The sequence below is a fragment of the Myzus persicae genome, unplaced genomic scaffold (assembly GCF_001856785.1).
Source record: "Myzus persicae strain clone G006 unplaced genomic scaffold, MPER_G0061.0, whole genome shotgun sequence".
Classification (NCBI taxonomy): domain Eukaryota; kingdom Metazoa; phylum Arthropoda; class Insecta; order Hemiptera; family Aphididae; genus Myzus; species Myzus persicae.
Window position 1 is genome coordinate 33,458 of NW_019104013.1, and position 20,204 is coordinate 53,661.

General features: G+C 26.9%; 2 protein-coding genes across 2 annotated transcripts; one reads left to right on the forward strand and one right to left on the reverse strand.

Moving 5' to 3' along the window:
- Positions 1–6,352: 6,352 nt before the first annotated feature.
- Positions 6,353–11,569, forward strand: LOC111037587 (cytochrome P450 4C1-like). Its single transcript, XM_022320245.1, has 13 exons — positions 6,353–6,485; positions 6,652–6,863; positions 6,935–7,044; positions 7,404–7,494; positions 7,626–7,814; positions 8,294–8,366; positions 8,573–8,699; positions 10,155–10,236; positions 10,372–10,478; positions 10,553–10,621; positions 10,844–11,012; positions 11,086–11,271; positions 11,367–11,569. The coding sequence occupies exons 2-13, from the start codon at positions 6,701–6,703 to the stop codon at positions 11,537–11,539; spliced, it is 1,539 nt and encodes a 512-aa protein (XP_022175937.1). The 5' UTR covers positions 6,353–6,485; positions 6,652–6,700; the 3' UTR covers positions 11,540–11,569.
- A 1,275-nt stretch (positions 11,570–12,844) lies between these two features.
- Positions 12,845–19,445, reverse strand: LOC111037585 (cytochrome P450 4C1-like). Its single transcript, XM_022320243.1, has 12 exons — positions 19,001–19,445; positions 18,816–18,925; positions 18,323–18,413; positions 18,001–18,189; positions 17,854–17,926; positions 17,522–17,648; positions 15,594–15,675; positions 15,312–15,418; positions 15,160–15,228; positions 14,778–14,946; positions 14,530–14,715; positions 12,845–14,440 (listed from the first exon to the last, which is right to left on the reverse strand). The coding sequence occupies exons 1-12, from the start codon at positions 19,164–19,166 to the stop codon at positions 14,238–14,240; spliced, it is 1,572 nt and encodes a 523-aa protein (XP_022175935.1). The 5' UTR covers positions 19,167–19,445; the 3' UTR covers positions 12,845–14,237.
- Between the last annotated feature and the right edge of the window lie 759 nt (positions 19,446–20,204).

Consider the following 20,204-nt stretch of genomic DNA (forward strand, 5'->3'; position numbering starts at 1 on the left):
CCCCCCCAAATAAAAATTAATTAATTAATAACTATTAATAAATAATAATTATTTTAAAGTAATATATAAATAAAAATATTTTAAATACGTATTTGAATACCCACCCAAAAAATAATTTGAGTTCAAATACAAAAACTTTTAAAAAATATTTATAAAGACTTTAAAATACTTTAAAATTTTGTATTTTCAAATCAACTAAACCAACTTTCATGTTTTACGTTAATTTTATATGGCATACGTTTTACATCGCACCATTTGGTGGAACTTTAAAGTACTCAATTATTTTCTTTGTACAAATCTTTGTATTTGATTTTCAGTTGAGTATATGAAACATTAAAAAAATATATTATTATGTTATTCTCAATTTTTATTTTTATTTTCCGTGATGGAAATTATAAAAGAAAGTATAATATAAACTTAAAATAATTATTATTGTTCAATTAAATATTTGAAAATTAGTATTTGATTTTAAATATATATATTTTGAAAAAGTATTTAAAATAATTTGTTGAAGTACTTTTTTCCAAGGTATTTAAAATTGTTGAGTACATATATTAGTATTTGAATACTTTTACTCCATTACCTTTATAATACTGCTTTCGTGGAGCATTGTAAAATTCAACTTCAATATTGAGGTAATTAATTATTATTTCAAAATTAAATGTGATTAATTTTAATAAAAAATATATTTTCTTAAATAATCTTAAATTTAGATGAAAATGGGAAGAAAAAGGTAACAATGTCAATAATTAATAAAGATACAAAAATGAAATTATGGAGAAAATAGTCAAAGTAAGTACACTCTTTTACAATATATTGGTTATAAAAGATCAACTTTTCATACCCAATATTTAAGCCAATTATTCATAAAACGCCTACTTTGTAGAGTTGCTTGAAGTAACCCTAAATAAATGTGCTCTTTGTTAAAAAGTTAAAAGATAAGCCATTTCTAAGTTACAATGTTTGATGAATATTAACTAATTAAAAACAGTAGCATAATCGAAAATAACTTGGTTCAGATTTTTTTTTAGATTTTATAGAGTGGAGTGATGAATGAATTTATTTTAAAATTATGTTTGTTTTTTTTGTGTCTGTTAAATGTTACCTTTGTTACTTGAGTGGAGGTTAAAAAAAAAAATTACCAGTAGTTTTCAAAAGCGTCTATGATAACAAAAAAAAAGATTGATAATCAACCAGTTTTCGATCAAAATAAATTTAGTTTTTTTGATGTCATTCTAAAAATAACAACGGTAGTTAATACATAACGTTTTCCCTAAAATAGTATTTTCTATACCAGATAAAATTTTCAAAATATCTTAACTCAATTTAAAAGGTATTTATATGAATAAGATAATTTTAGATTCTGAGCTTAGTGATAAATGTATTGATTTTACAATGACGTGTGTTTATTTAATTATTTTTTGTGTCTATATTACCACGGTTTGGGACAGTAAAAATGTTTCAATTTTATTCAACAGCAACTTTTCTGGTAGGAAAGTGAATCTAGTTGGTGTATTAGAGAGATTAAAATTTAAAAATCCCAACAGTTTTCAAAAGCGACTGGAAAAAATCAAAAAATTAAGGAAAAACGGGAACTTTTGCTCAAAACCAGGTTACGAAAAATCGATTTGGGTTTTTAGTGTAACTCTTAAAAAAATTTTGTGAATGTTTTGTTTGAAAGAACGTTTGTGTTGGCATTTCCTATACCTACAACCATATTATTTTCAAAATATTTCGATTTCTGTAGATCTACTCGTATTTATGGGAATATTAAATTTTCGACTATTATTTGTTTTTTTTTAAACTAATGTCGATCAATAATTTTTTGCTAGTTCAAAAAACTTCCTAATTTAATACAAAGTTCCTCGTAAGTTATTAATAGTGGAAATTAAAAAAAAAAGTTTAGGATTAACCTACCATAATTTTTTAGGAGAGTTTGAATTTAGAACTTTGATAAAATTCGTAAAAATCAAGGAAATTAACAAATTATTTTGAGTTAGAAATTCATAAACATTTTCTTTTTACATCTAAGATTTAAAAGTTTAACACGAGATTTCTTAAAAGTTTATCTACCTTGATCTAAAACAAATTTTCGCTGTGTCAAAAAACTTTAAAATGTAATACAAAGGTTAATCGTAAGTTATTGTCAGTGAAAATTAAAAAAAAGTTGAGAGTACCTAAATGGTAAATCTATAATAATTAATAAAAGTGTTAGAATTTAGAATTGCGACAAAATTAGCAAAAATCACAAAAATGTGCAAAATATTTTGAATAAGAAATCTATAAAAATGTTCCATCTTATACCTAAGTTTTTAAAATTGAATACAAGATTCGTTATAAGTTTGCCTACCTTTATCGAAAAAAAAAAATATATTTTTACAGGAAAGTCAAATTAAATTTTTATGATAGTTTGAATTTTAAATTTTTACGGCATTGAATATTCACTCGATTTTTCATGCAGTGATTTTCTTATTTTGTCGTAATTTCGCCAATTCATAAACTCGATAAGATTTTCAAAATATTTTGACTCGTTTTGAGCTGTTGGCGGACTTGTTGTATGATCTTTATATTATAGAGTGATCTGATATTAATCTCTTCCTAATAACTGGTGTTTATCGGTTGAACGTAACGTTAAGGTATCACAATGCTCGTCCATGATTTTATGATCTACGGTGCAATGTAAGTTAGTAGAGCATTTGTGTCGTTCAGTGGAACTCTCGAACGTACTTGACTGGGGTGAGGAGACGTGGGCATTATTAATGTTTTGCATAGGTATGTCGTGTGAGTATAAGTAATGTATGTATAAATCTAATGCGTATATATATATATGTATATTGCGATATCCCCCACATGGCACTGACCAATATGATCAGTTAAATCTGTTTTTATTTAAGAATAATCATTAAATATTCAATATTACTGTAAATAATTATTTAGTAAAAATATTTATTGATTCAATTTTTTAAATAATAACATTATTCTTACTCTAAATAACTTACAATAGGAATTATGACACAAAAGATATTATAATATTATATTTATTATTCATTAAAATCGCCAAAGAACAAGAATAAATATTTATGTAAATGAAGGCTTTTCCTTATCATGTTTACATATTCATGCCAACAGTCTTTACGTAAGAATATCGTGTTTCACAGTTTCACATATTTTTTCCACTTTAAATAAAATTGTATTTATACTATTCTAGTAATATATTGAAGTATACACTTTATTTACAATAATATTCGGCTCAGCCGTAAAAGAGTTAAAAAATGACTGAGTAGTTATATACTATAAGTTCTTGAGAAATATGAAGTACAGTATAGTATAGGTTACATTTTATTGTGGAGGTGTATGAGAAAGACCTGACAAATCAAATAACTTTTGTTCTAATATTTAAAAAAATTTTTTTTAAATTCAATCTGAACAATGTTCGTATCAAATACAGATGTAATTCATCGAAATCAAATGGTCTTAGTACTAATTAAATAAACGAAAGCAATAATGACCATTAATCATATTATCTTAAGTTATTATATTTTATATTATGATTTAAGTTTTTATTTTAAATATATTATTATTGTATGAACATGAAAAAAACAATAAGGTATATTTTAAACATAACATTGGAGACCCAAAGATGCTGGCCATTAGATATTTAAAAAATAAATGTAATATGTCACATGAACATGGCTCAGATTGAAATTTATCTAAACCCAAAATGTGCAGAATATTTTGTAGTTAAAAAGTCATAATCATAACATTTTTAATATTTATAAAATTATACCTATAAGGTTTAAAAATTTAACATAAGTTTGTATCGATGGAATTTAAAAAAAAATGTATTGTAAGACCACATACATTTTTTATAAGTGGTTGAATTTGAAATGACGAAGTCATGTCATCCACTCATCCCTCAAAGTAGATTTTGGATCTTTCCTCGTTAGTAGGTAATACTGTAATTGTAGGACCACTAGTAATTCCACATACTTCATTATATTTTCGGCTACAACATTTTAAATTGAATGTTATAAACTGCTATGAGTATTGGGTTTTGATGATAACTTTTTTTTATGCTTATTGAACTTGTCTCCGGGTCTGCCATATTTTAAAGGAGGCAGCTCTAAACACACAGTACCTATATTATTTTATAAATCACAAACTTAGATACCTAATTATTCACCATATCTATATGTGTACTGTTCTACGCCTATAGACTGTAGTACCTGTCTGTTTCCTTTATTAGGTAACTAATAGTGTCGCCCACTTACTTTGATTTAATAACAAAAATTTGATGTTTAAATATATAATTAAATATAAAATTCTTGCTGGTTCCAAATTGGTTCCCGAGCCCCAACCCCACATGCCGAATTGGTTCCCGTTCAATAAAGGTATTTTTTTAAGTTAAGATGAATTGGTTCCCGTTTGATTACGCACATTTTCCTTCTCAATTTTACTGGCTTAGGGTTGTCGACTTTAAACTAGGCTTGATTAAAAATGTGCAGTTATGTGTGTTAAAAATATAAAAAATAATGTAAACAATTTTTAAATTGTCGATTTGCAAATTTGAAGCAAATCATTTTTAAATATTCAATTCGTGTAACTTTCTCATTAATGAAGTTATTCAGTCATACAGTTTTCCAAGTATTGGTAATTTATTTCTTCGTTGCGGGCGAGTTTTCTTGTATTATTATTTTGAAAATGAATATAACGCTGATTTAATAATTTATTGTTATTTAATTGTTATTTGTTTGTACCTTAGAGTGTAGGTACATTATTTTATATATTATACTATCTAATTTATATTTTGTGCTAATTATACGCACATATGATTTACTGTTGCAAATGAATGCATTAAAATGATAATTGTAACTATATGACCCGAACACAAACGGGAACCAATTCAGATCAACTTAATATTCTTAAGAAAATACCTTTTTAAACGGTAATCAGTTCGGCTCAACTTAATAAAACACCTTTTTTCAAACTGAAACCAATACGGCCAAATGACAATCGATTAAGTTACTCCCAACATTATACTAATTACTAATATCATCAATACAATTTGCTGTCTGCTATATAGTAAATAATACACAATTACTTTTTAGGTTAAATAGTTCCCCCAACAATATATCCTTCAATTCCGAATAATTGATAACACTTATTGCTGGTAACATAAAAAAGGTATTCTACAATCACCTTAGGTATTTCACTATGTAACTTTAAGATTTTCAAATAAAATACATATTATGTACAATGAAATGTGTTTTAATATCGTAATTAGCTTATATTATTCTTTCTTAAAGTAATATGCAACTAAAAAAAAAAAATCAGTTTTTGTTGTGTGAATATATAGTGCTTTAAAAAAGAATAAGTTTGGTGGTTTAGAAAATAAAACTTTTTCTCATATTTATGTTTTTTAGTATTATTGCAATGGTCAAGTATTGCTAATATAAATCGTATGAACACAATTATTGAACTGTAAATAGATACTTTTTGCCATGTCCTCGAGCCTCTCGTTGTGGTAGGATTCTGATTAATCTGATTTACCCGTGTGTACAAAATGTATAGCTTGTCTCAAATCTTTAATGAAGTCCTTTGCTAGAACCTTTGTTAGAATTTTTTTTTAAAGCATCACAGACACTACTTTCTGTATGTACCCAAATATTATTTTTACTTGTTCCTCAGTTAGTTTTTCATGTACGCATCGTTTTGCTATACCGTTTTCGTTAGACCGTTCATGAATATTGCTAATTCATATTATAATTTATACCTAAATAGTATATTTTATTGGTCATTTTGTGTGCAAATGCATACGGGCAACTGTTACAGTAGGTATCTAATGGAGTGTGCAGCGTGCACTGACTTACTGGACTACTCCACTAGTCTCTTACTAGTCAAAACTGTAAAAAGTTTTTATTCTATTTTTCATTTTATAATATAATTTAATATATTATACCTTATTTTTAATTTTAGTTGCATAAAAGTCCTGTAAAAAAAAAAAAACATATTTAGAAATGCTAAATGCTGCAAAACACAATTGTATTAACGAACATTTCAACATTTGTTATTCAAGTATAAAATGTAACAGAATATATAATGCAATCGTTAAATACATTATACCAAGGTAAGAACGATTTCATTACAGTTTGAATATTGCAATATAATAATTGCAATACATTTTAATGCAATTATATGATTGGAATTGAAATCAAGAACTGGTATTTTAAATGTATTCGTGAATCAATATCCACAATGTATGTGTTATGCATAACTATCCCTACTACAAAGTTCCCATTGATGTATTGTGATATACATTCAATTAAGGCATCTATAGGTAGATATAAGAAGTGTCTGTCGTCGTATAAAACCTCTAGTTATTTTCGTCCAATTCAGTTATTGAGTACGATTTACCTGGGTGCAAAGAAATGAAATGAATATTAGGTACAGCGAGTGAATACAAGTACTGTTAAACAATTTATTAGGTATAACGAGAATACAAATAAAATTGTTACTTTTCATAATATTAATATAATCATTGCGAACCGATATTTTTCGTTTTTAATTTAGATCAAAAGTTTGTGATTAAGGCAAGATAAATAATACATTGACTCAAAATGTATAATATTGTGCTATTTGTTTTTATAATAGAATCGTCTTTTAATACAGTCAATCGGCGGATTTAAATTCAAAATTGACAATGATTGAAATAATTGCTTACATGATTGTTGTTGTTTTTGTGATGATATGGAGTTACTTCAAATGGCACAATAGGCGCTTTGAAAAACTGGCTGCTAGAATGTCGGGGCCTCCTTCGTACCCGATCATAGGAACAGGATATCTATTTACTGGATCATCAGAACGTAACGAAAATAATAAATTTCTGAAAACAAATGAAATGTTTTATATATGTTTATTTTTTTATGTCATTCAGAGGTGATGAGCAAAATCATTGATACCGTGAAAAAATATAGTCTAAAGCCAATTAGATTATGGTTAGGACCATATTTTGCAGTTGTCATCGCCAAACCGGAAGACGTACAAGTAATTATTATTTTAAAACAATATATATAATTTATTGGCCCAATGGTATGTGAATTAAACAGTTAGAATATTTAAACCTTCAATTGTCACAAAGATATTCATATTATATCATCGTATAACAACATACACATTAAAATGTTTGACAATTTATTTTTTCACTGTTATATAATTAAAATATTTTTAATTTAAAAATACTACTTTTTAGTAAGACGATGGGTATGAATCTAAAGAATACAAAATTAGTTTGTTTACTTTTTGAAAACATCTCCGTTTCTAAATAGTAAATATTAATAACTTACAAAAAGCTTTTAGTTACAAAACTCATAAAAAGTTTTATTATTATTACCTTCATTTTACAGATTATTTTTAATAGTTCAAAGGCACTTAAAAAAGACCGAATGTACGATTTTTTCAAGAATGGTGTGGGCGAAGGTTTGTTTACTGCACCAGGTAAGTTGAGTACAAAAGTTTAACTTATTTGCATTTTCAACAAATATAAATAAAGTTCATTATTTTAAGTGGATACAAGGAGATTTGTTTATAATTTAATTATAATTCAAAATAATTTAAAACAATTACAGTTGAGAAATGGCGGAAAAATCGTCGCATGATCACTCCTGCTTTTAATGCCAAACTTTTGGAACAGTTTTTCCCTGTGTTTAACGAAAAAAACAAAATTCTTATCAGGAATGTTACAAAAGAATTAAATAAAACACAAACATTCGATCTCTGGAACTATATTGCACCAGCTGCTCTCGATACAATTTGTGGTAAGTATAATACGAGTCTTGTAAACTACTTGAGTAAAAGTATTTAAATATTTTTTAAGTAGACTAATAGGTATTTAAAATACTCATTATTTTTATTTAATATAATTTCAATCTTAATTATATTTTATTTATTTTTTTACTGTGAATTACAATCAACCCGAAATTCTAATGATTTGGCAAAAAAAAAAATAAAGAAAGACTTCAGAGCTAATCTATAAAATTATATGGTGTAAAATTCGTAACAAAATTAACTTTCGACATCGAAATCGGGTTGGTTTGTAAGGTAAATAAATTGAAAGTATTTGAAATTATGCATAACTTAAAATACGTATTTTTGTTTTTAAACACTTTTGAAAATAAGTACCAGCTGTATCTATACTTGAATACTTTAAAATAGTATATTTTAGAAAACTACAAAATATCTAAAATGATTTGTGATAATTATTTTTTATAGTTACAAAAACACTTTTTATTTCTAGAAACCACTATGGGTTACAATCTTGACACTCAATCAAACAATAAACAATGTGAATTTGGAGAAGCAATTGTAATGTAATACTACTTTAAGTCCTTGGGACTTTAATTATATTTGATAATAAATTGTTTTACTATAAAACATTTTAACCATTCAATACGATTTCTTACGCAATTCAATAAAAAAATGAATTCATATTGAATATTTAATTTTCATCTTTCTGTTTACCCCTTAAATAATTAACTACTAATTAAGTACTAACCACGTCAGTTTCTTTGATTAGAGGATCAGAGTTGGACGCGTTGCGAATTTACAAACCATGGTTATACCCAGAATTTGCGTTTTCAATGTATTTAAGACTCAAAGGACATCAAAAGGTCTTCGAAACAGTGAAAAAGTTTCCATTGCAAGTATGTGTTTATATTTAAAGATTTCGTGAACGCACTTACAATCACTTTTGCCTTTAATCATTGTGCATCGTTATGCTTGTTATGCTCCTACATTAGGAAATTAGCTATTTTAAAAAATTTATAAGGTATAGTAAATTGTATTATGTATAATATATGCTAATTAGGGAAACATCAGTATTTTATTTTTTTAAATTCATTATTTTTGAGCATTTGTGATTTCGTAATAACGAAGTTGCATGGAAAATTGTCTCCTATTTTTAGTGTGAAAATTTGGTTGTTTAGTTTAAACTACAACCTGAGTGTTTCTATCTCGTGACTCGGGAGAAACAGTTTTTTCTATGTTAAACATTTGTAAGACAGAGACAACACGTCATGCGGGTGTGGTGTTTTCTCAATACAGTGGTACTAATGAGTATGTGGTATAATAAGTATTAAGTATTTATCTTAATATCAACAATCATAAATATCCTAAGACAAACAATCGTAAATTCGTAACTATGTACAGTATTCACAGACATTAGAGATGTATTATGTCTTATGTTTTTCCACCCGCATCCCCACCACAAGTTGACCACTTGTAACAACAACTTTTATGTTATCGTTATCTATTGTGGCGCACAATGCTATCATTTTAAATTAATCACAAATTCAAAACATTTAATATTTACAGTTCACCTATATTTTTTGTGAGCTCTAGAGGAACTTTACTATATCCATCGATCATCATCAATATTATTTATACATCTTATCTATTGCTCTGTGGTTCTGCTGGTGGAACCATCTTAAAATATTATTGACAAAAAAAAATAACCAATATATATAATTTATTGTTCATTAACAGAACATGAAAATCTGATGCCACCCCTAAAAAATGACACCCGGGGTGATCACCTTCTCTACCCCCCCCCCTCTAATACATCACTGCAATAAATAAAATGTATCTTAATATGAACAATCGTAACTATTTATTTACTGGTAATTAATAGATGGGTGGACACAACGGGGATATAGATGATTTAATGTTGAAGTTGTACCACAGTTATTAGATTTTGCAAGCCAATTTTTACAATTATTTCATCATATTCTATTTATTTACTATTACTTACTCTTATTATTTATTTAATTTATAAAACGTTGGAACTGTTCATATTATTAATCAGTCATAAATCATAATATATTATATTATACATATTTTTAGTAAATAAAACGCTTTTTAGTCAGTTATTTTTAATTTACACATGGAATACACATTCATTCGAAACATACTCGTACCAATTTAAAACACAAATAACTTTAGCGGATGATTTATTAAACAATACAATAGCCTAAGACTAGGCGCCTTGGATTGTTTCAGCAATCATTTATCAACTTGTGCAGGTTACCTAAACTTTACCGTAACAAACATATATGTATATATTCTTATTACTAGAACATAATTGTATTTTCAATTTTTAGATAATCAAGAAAAAGAAAGAAGAATTTGACCAGATATCAAAAGATAGTAATGATAAAGTAGGCGTAGCAAAAAATGAAGACGGTGAGTTATTTGGGGCATTAAATTTAAACATCATTGTTTACTATATATTTTCCATTGCGCAACAGTGCCTAAACAACCAATAATAAAAATTGCATTAAATTAAAACTAACAAGTTTTAAATACAATTTTGTTTAGAAAAACATTCAAAACTGTTTTTGGACATATTGTTTGAACTGAACAATAATGGTGGACACTTTTCAGATTCCGATATTAGAGATGAGGTTGTAACGATGATGACTGGGGTAAATATTTGTTAGCATCCTAATTTCCTTGTTATGAAAAATATTTTCAATAAAATATATAAACTTGATTACAGGGTAGTGAAACCAGCGCTATCACAGTCTCGTTTTGTCTTTTGATGTTAGCCATACATCAAGATATCCAAGTAAATATCTAACACATAGTGTATAACAAAAATAAAAAAACTATTCTTAAAGGATATTTGATACTTTTCACTTTTCAGTGTACATTAATGTAAAACATGCATGAAAAATAAACAATATGTATAATATAATTTTATTTATTTGGCTTTTATTTAAATGGATATTTTATCAAAACCATGTTATAACTTATAGGCATATACCTAACTATTTGATTCATATTTTAGAATAAAGTATATGATGAAATTTATGATATATTTGGTGAAGGTGACCAAATAGTAACTGTTGAAGACACTAGAAGACTAGTGTATTTAGAACAAGTGATAAAAGAAACTCTTCGATTATACCCTGCAGGACCATTGATTCTCAGAGAAACTCAAGAAGATCTTAAAATATGTGAGTGAAATTAAATATTTACTAAAAACAGGCAACAAATATATAATATAATAACAAATTAACTGTAATTTAGCTTCAAACGATTACGTATTGCCTAAAGGAACAACATGTGTAGTAAGCATAATAGCCACACATCATAGTCCAGATTTGTACCCGAATCCTTGGACTTTTGATCCTGATAGATTTAGTCCAGAAAATGTAGCTAAACGTCATAGATATAGCTTTATACCTTTTAGTGGCGGCCCCAGAGGTTGCATAGGTAAATTTATATTTTGTCAAATAATAATATGAGTATAAAATTCCAATATGTATATTGTATACTGTATTATTATTGTATTTAAATTTAAACCACAGGATCCAAATATGCCATGTTGTCGATGAAAGTTACCGTGTCAACATTTTTACGCCATTTTAGCGTACATACAGACATCAAAATAACAGACATTAAGTTAAAAATAGATTTGTTAATGAGAAGTGTTCATGGTTATCCTGTTACAATTCGACCAAGAGACATAAGATCGACATAAAAACGAAATTATAATCCACTTGGATGATGAGCAATTGATTAATATGAATAACTTATTTTAAAAATGTTTGTGTAAGTATCAGTAATAAGGATATGGTTGTAGTTATTCAAAACTGTAAGGTATTTTGGAGAATACGCTGCAAACTAATGTTTATTTGTCAACTTAAATTTGAATTATACATATTTATGTGCTGATTTATATTGTATATTGTCAATTAAAAAAATGATTAATTTAAATAAAAAAAAAAAAAAATGTAATTTCATTTCATTTCATTTCTATTGTTTTATAATTGTTTACTTTTGGTTGGTACTTATGCATATTATGTTGACATTTAAGCAGTACTTTTGTTTACGTGCGTGAAGTTGGCTCCCCTCCTCCCTCACTTTAACCCAGGACCTTAGAATTTACATGGTCCATCTTTATTCACCTACGCATTCGAACCTGGTATCAAACATTTATATTTAACTAGGATTTTAAATTAAGAATATTCAGTAGGTATTCATTTTAGATTTTTTTTATTAATTATGGATTTATAGTATTACATTTTTTACTAATTTAAGTTAATTTATTAGTATACATCTTTTTTCATTTATTTAGGCATTTAATCCAATCAAGAAAGTTTTTTATTCAATTTAGATTTTTATATAAAATACACCAGTATTTGTTGTTTCCGTCAATTTGCCTATTATGATTAATAACTGATTTTCTTAATTTTTTATTGGAAATTAGTTTTTTTTTGTATTTTGGTTGTCAATCAGGCAGAACAGGTTTAAGCCTGCATCAAATCGAATATTTACATATGGCCTACCAAGGAGGCCGAGTTGCATTTTTAGCCGCTCATTGGAGTGTACATAATCAAAATAAAACATATTATTCATATAATCATATATATAGTAATATAGTATTCACCTAGCGGGGCCTGATAATACAATGATACATATAGTAACACATTTTTAATAAAGATATAAAAACAATAAAGTTTTTATTATAACATTAAAATAATTATTAACATTATCTGATTATCATAATATTGTTAGAATTAATGAAGTATGAAACAAAATCCACAATAAAAATAGTTTAAATTCCAATTATGATGTAGTTGACAAACACAAAAATATCACATACAATATTAATATAGTACACATTTAAGTTTATTTGTATTTATAATCCTACTTCTTATATTATTATTATAGTATTTAATATTGTTATTACTTAGGTATTAGTGCAATAAATAATAATCACACACACAAATTTACATATATTTTTTAAATATTTCACATTTTTATTTATACCTTTATGTCCAGAAATCAATTATAAAAATTAAAAATATAAATGTCTTAAAGAAAGTGAAGATTTTCGCATAAAAATGATAATTATTAATGAAATAAATAAAATTTCCTAAATAATAACAATAATAATAATAATAATAATAATAAAATAATAACCTAAAATCAATAAGCTATACAGATAAATTAAACATTTTTTTTTTCGAAATTGAATAATGGCTGTCAAAATCGACTTGAAAAAATTCCGTTAATCCAAATCATGTGCTAAAAATAACTGTAAACATAAAAAAAAATCCATTTTTTACTGGGCGTTAATGTTAAAATGTTGAACATTTCACAAAATATGTATTTCAGTACTTCCTATAAGGTTCCCCCTAAAATTAATTTCAATGAAAATTCATCCGGCCGAAATATTTAGAGATGCCATAAATCGTGATCTTCATTTTACGATATTATTAAACTGATCTGTTCTGTCGAATCTTGATTTATATATCCAAACATGTAATGAAATCACGACGAGCTTTAGACCTTCACACCTGCAGATGCAAACATAAATAATAATTTATACATTGCACTTAGTACAACTTATGACAATTTCAGCACTACACAAACTCATTTAAATCCGGTTCGAATGGGACACGTTGAAAAATGAAGGAAAGGGAACATTTCTCTCTTGATAGTATTTATAATAATACTAATAACATCATGTGTGGACTGTATAAACATTTATTTCATGTTGTCAAGGATAAAATAACAATTTGATATAGGTCGTTAGGCTGACGAGATGGGTTTATAGTAAGGATATCGAACAATATTTATACAAAAATAGTGTAATATACACATCTGACAGTAAACTATAAAGTTATTCTTTAAAGCTTTTAAGTAAACATAAATGTTTAACACGCATTTCAAGTAAGTAAACAAATAGAAATAAATATTATGAATCTAAGCTAAAAGTATGATTAAAAAAATATATATATATATTTATAGAAAAGTTGAATGTATCTATCACCTAAAGACTCTAACTAAAACTTTTTTGTGTATGGGTTGTTTTTTATATCATATCTTACTCATAAAAACTAATATGATTCATAGTTAATAAATAATATAATTTTTCTATGATATTAAATAATTTAATTTATATTTCAATCGATTAATTTAAAAAAAAATATATCTTTTTATTAAATTGTGTTAAAATTATCTCAGTAGTGAAAAAAACTTCTGGAGCACTGAGCCTTGAAATGAGTAAGTTGATAAATTACTGAGTAGTGAGTAACCTCTACTTAGCAGCTTATTCTTGTCCACATCATGTCTTGTATTCAAAAATGAATATGGTTTATTTCTTTATTAATTATACTTATTTCTAGCATAAAAATTAAAAAAAATAACTAATTTGATTAATCAATTAGGCATTATGCTAGTGACATCTGATTTTCCTCATAATATTTTGGTCTTTTGTCTCTAGGTCGAATCGTAACAGGATAACCATTAGCACTTCTCATCAATAAACCTAATTTTAATTTAATATCTGTATATTTGATATCGGTATGTACGCTAAAGTTTCGCAAGAATGTTGACACAGCTACTTTCATCGACAACATGGCATATTTGGATCCTGTGGTATAAATTAAAATACAATAGTAACACAGTATACATATTGGACCTTTATATCAATACTATTTTTCGCAAATATTAGAACATTACCTATGCAACCCCTTGGCCCGCCGCTAAAAGGTATAAAGCTATATCTATGACGTTTAGCTACATTTTCTGGGCTGAATCTTTCAGGGTCAAAAGTCCAAGGATCCGGGTACAAATCAGGACTATGATGTGTTCCTAATGGGGTTAAGACACACATTGTTCCTTTAGGCAATACGTAATTACTTGAAACTAAAACACAGTTAATTTCATTTTATTGTATGCACTGGTTGTATATGTTAAAATTCACTCACATATTTGAAGATCTTCTTGAGTTTCTCTGAGTAACACTGGCCCAACAGGGTATAACCGAAGGGTTTCTCTTATCACTTGTTCTAAGTACACAAGCCGAGTAGTGTCTTCAATAGTTATTGTTTGGTCACCTTCACCAAATACATCGTAAATTTCGTCATATACTTTATCCTAAAATATAAATAAATCAATCAACAATATATTTATAGGTAGGTACATACTGCAAACATTGTTTTTATTTTCATTTGAGTAAAATCCGAATAGATAAAACTGTCTGTATCAAAAAATATTAAATTTTTTAACGACTTGAAGGATATTTGTGTACCTAAGTTATATTTTAGGTATTAGATTAGCTATATTATATTATAATATTTACTAATTTACTTGGATATCTTGTTCCATTGCTAATATCAAAAGACAAAAACAGATTGTGATAGCGCTGGTTTCACTGCCCTGTAATTAAATTTATATATTTTACTCATGACATTTTTCATACGAAAATTATAAAATTTACAAAAGGTAACAAGTAAATTTACCCCCGTCAACATGGTTATAACTTCATCTCTAATATCAGAATCTGAAAAATGTTCACCACCGCTGTTCAGTTCAAACAATGTGTCCAAAAAAAGTTTTGATTGGTTTTCTAAACATTAATACAATATGTTATTTAGAGTTTGTTAGTTTTATTTGTTTGTTTATTTTTTTGTTATACCGTTACGCTGATTATAAGTATAATAATTCATTACTTGTATTAAAAACCTGGTTATATATGTTATATACACAATAATGATTTAAATCCACTTTACAAAATAACTCACCGTTGTTATTGTTGGTTAAGTTTATTTTAGCATTAATTTCATTTTTTCTCTTGTCAAATTCACCTTTCTTCTCCTTGATTACCTAAAAATAACAATTACACATGTGTATTAACGTATTATAATTTATAATTAATAACAAGTCAAATGACTTGATTTAGTTATCCTGAAACAACTCATTGCATATATTACGTCACTGCCGGATTAGAATGTACTCGCTAGAGCATTGTTATTCTGTTTTGTTGTCACATAAGCATACTAATTATTTGTGTTAAAAATTGTGCATTGTCAATTAGTCTGCGTAAATTAAACGGCTAATGTAAAATCTCTCGATTTTAGAGACCTGTTTATAAACCGATTAGCATTTACAATGAACAATATAACTACATCTAGATTCCAGAATCTGGGGAATTTTTTTGCCATAACCAAACTCATAATTGGCCCGTAACATAATATTCATATTTATATTTATTATGATTCACCGAACATCCGTACTCAATTTTTTCTTTAATAGCGCAGTTATTTAAAATCTAATTCTTTTAATTTTTAAATACACATTAAAAACATATTTTCAAATTCTTAAGAATCGTGTACTACTTAAGGAGTGTCTTGTTGAAATACAAACTTCTGTTTTGCAAATGAGAACATTCCTATTCAACTATAAATTATACAGGATATAATTCTTCTGATATTGTTGAAGTGTGAATATCAAAATGTATACAAGTAGTTTTTGAGTTATTTATTACTTTAAGTTTTAAGGATGAAAAGTCTAGTTAAGGCGATGGGGAATTGAACGTTTTAGTTATTAATATAAATTCAAAATTGATCGATATTAATAATATTTGTAAGAATAACCCAAGTATAATAAATACTAGATTTAATTTTTGGGCTATTAAAACCAGTGTTAAGGACTAAGATCCTCAATACAAACTATCCACTTATTAATTGACGGTAAAAGAGAGTTCTCAAATTTTAAAAACAAAAGTTTGTATCACCACAGAATACTCTTTAAGTAGTATAAAAAAAACAAGAATTTAAAATTAGGTCTTTGAATATATAAAAAATTCCAAAAATCCGAATATGAATAAACTCATTGTTAAGAAGACTTCACCCCAATCATGCTTGGAGAATCACTCTATATGGCTATATATGTATTAGGATCTGTAACATTTATTCCATTCATCAAAACAGTCCTTTAAAGGACTACATAACCAACCAATCAGAACACGACATATATGAAATAACAATAGTCAGAGACTTTTGACTGAATCCATGTTCTCTGGACTACACTAACAACCCGAGACCCTCTCCATGCCCGGAACCCAGAAACCTAACAAACAGCATTTAAATCCATACCAATGGGTGACAAAAACAACATGGTGACACACCCAAAAGCTTAATAGTCGGTACAGCACGCGAATTATGTACCGGTCGTTTCCCAACCACAGACACCTTCTTCAATAGTTCAATCAATACAGTTTCTTCAACTAAACCTTCAACACAACATAAGTACAAAGACAAGAAGAACCACCAAGGCAAACCAACGCGGAAGAGCCACAGTATAAATCGCCAACCGGATAGCGGTGACTACAAGGCCGATAGGAACGAACATCGGCAATACACGAAGACTCTTCGCACAAACCCGTGAGCAATCCGTATGGGCATCGTCACACTGCCGCGTTAGCTTATTCACCCCAAAATTGAACATAATATTTAAATAATATATTTACATAGAAATAAACAGACAAAGTGATACCATATAACAAGAGTTGTTGTTATTATCACAGTTCTACGAAACAAGCCGAAGGGCCACGGTTTCAAATCATACCATAGTTATTCGTTGTTACGTTAATCCGAAAGTACATAATGACCATAGTGATTGTTAGAGAAAAACACTACTTTTTTAAATTCTACGAGTCTAAACGACATACTTGTAATGGAAATTTTTGGACAGTTTCGAAGAGTCTTTGCTGTCCAGTGAGTCTTACATACATTGAAAACATGATTTTTGGATATAACCATGGTTTGTAAATTCGCATTCCGTCTAAGTCTGATGCTCTAAAAATTCATATACATGGTTTATAGTAACTTTAAGGCACTAAAAGATAGATGTAAATACAATTTTTAGTATGAGGATTTAAAAAAAAATATTTTTTTTTTATTGAATTGCATACGAAATCATAATGAATAGTTATAACTTATAATGCCTTATAGTAAACATAATATATTATTCAAGTCCTCATAACTTTTTTGTTCGTATTACCTTAACATTGCTTCTGCAAATTCACATTCATTTTGGTTTGATTGAGTGTCAAGATTGTAACCCATGGTGTTTTCTAGAAATAATGACATATCCGTTAGATGATTATCTAAAATATTAAAGATAAAGATTAATATATTGTATTCTTACGACAAATAGTATCAAGTGCAGCTGGTGCAATATAGTCCCAGAGATCGAACGCTTGGGTTTCATTTAAATGTTTCTTGACATTCCTTATAAGGATTTGATTTTTCTCGATAAATACTGGGAAAAACTGTTCTAAAAGTTTACCATTAAACAAGGGAGATATCATGCGTCGATGTTTCCGCCATTTATCAACTATAATTGTTTTAAATTATTTTGAATTATAATCAAAAATATAGTAGATAAAACGTAAATTTGTATTCACAAAAATTATTTTATTTTTACCTTTTACAAATATAAATAGTTTAAACTTTTGTACATAACTTACCTGGTGCAGAAAATAAGCCTTCACCAACAACATTTTTGAAAAAATCATATAATATGCCTTTCTGGAGTGACTTTGAACTATTTAAGACTATCTAAAAAATGTATGGCAAATGTTTTATTGAGCCATATAATATATATTATTTTTTTATAGTTATTAATAAATATTATTTCAAACTAAAAATGCAAATAAAAACTGAACTAATTACTTTTAAATTTTTTTGATACTTCCACCGTAAAGGTACTTAAGAGAAGTATTTTTAAAATTTAAAATTTGATTTTTATACATTTCAATGATTATAATTATTATAACAGTTGAATAATAAAAAGTTTCACTTATTCATTATATAGTTTCAATATAAGACATAATTATCCAATTGATAAGAATTTTACATAATTACATTTAAATTTAAATAATATCTAGCTGTCAAAAATATTTCGGTTTTCAAAACCAAATATCAGTATGTATATCTTAATTGTTTTAAAAATGTGATTACTTGTAGGTCTTCCGGTTTAATAATGACAACTCCAAAATATGGTCCAACCCATACTCTAAATGGCTCGAGATTATAATGTTTTTCGTATTCAATTATTTTGCTTATGATCTCTGAAGAGCATTAAAAAAAATCTACACCAGGGGAACATTTAATTTTTTTCAAGAATATATTATTATTTTACTTACGTTCTGACGTAGCTCCAATAAATTGATAGCCTATTCCAATGATCGGGTAAGCTGTAGGTCCGGGCATCATAGCTGATAACTTTTCAAATTGCCTATTGTGCCATTTGAAGTAACACCACATAACCACAAAAATAACAACAATTATATAAAGAATTATTTCAATCATTGTCAGTTTTAAATTGAAATCCAACTCGACTGAGTGTTTTGAAGAACGCTCTTCATAAAAAAAAAAAACATATAACCAAATATGATGCTATATTTGTCAATATTAGTGTCAATATATTTTCAAATTAAAAACGATGGACTAAATATCTATTTTCAGTATTATTTGGTTAAACTATTAATTGCAGATGTATTTTTATCTGTTAACTAATAAATGATTTATTGATAGCTACTACTCTTTTACTTATAGCATGTATCTACACGACAACCGAATAAAGCAAAAATAATTAATGGTTTGTATTCGATGACACTTTATATTGATTTGCATAATGTCAGATTATATAATAGTGACATACAAATGATTATAATTTCATTCATGAGAATTGTAAATTAGTTTATAAATATTTGAGTCCCCGATAAAAAGCTTACAACCATGTACTGTGTAAAGTGCTGCAGATTATTTTTAAAGTACGTAAATTGGGTCCCTCACCATTTTTAATAAGACATCTAATATTAGTTCGAAGAGTCAGGGAACAAAAAGTTGAAAAAATAATGGACAATAATACAGCATATTAAACTAAACATAAGAAAAAATGAAAGAATTGAGAGAAAAAATAAAAAAAGTTGGCTTGACTTTGTGATTGAATTATCATATATTAATATCCTACCTACATAATTTTTCCGTTAAATATAAGTAACATTTTAATAATTTATTTTTGATCATAAACATCATAAACCATAAAAAAAAAGTAAGATTATTAATTTATTAAAGATTATATTATATTTTGTGTCAAAATAGGTAGTGAGTAACTCATATAGTAAAACTGTATTATATTATAGTAAATAAATAGTAAATTTAAATGTGTAAATACTATTAATTTATTTTATTTTTATTTCATAAAATATGCTATTATTATACTATTATTGTTAGAATTCAATTGTAGATATTAAGTTTGAAGGTGTCGTAATGACTCAATACATACATCAACTCAGAAAATAAATATGTAATGTATGTAAGTAAATATTCTCTCTAAGCGCATAG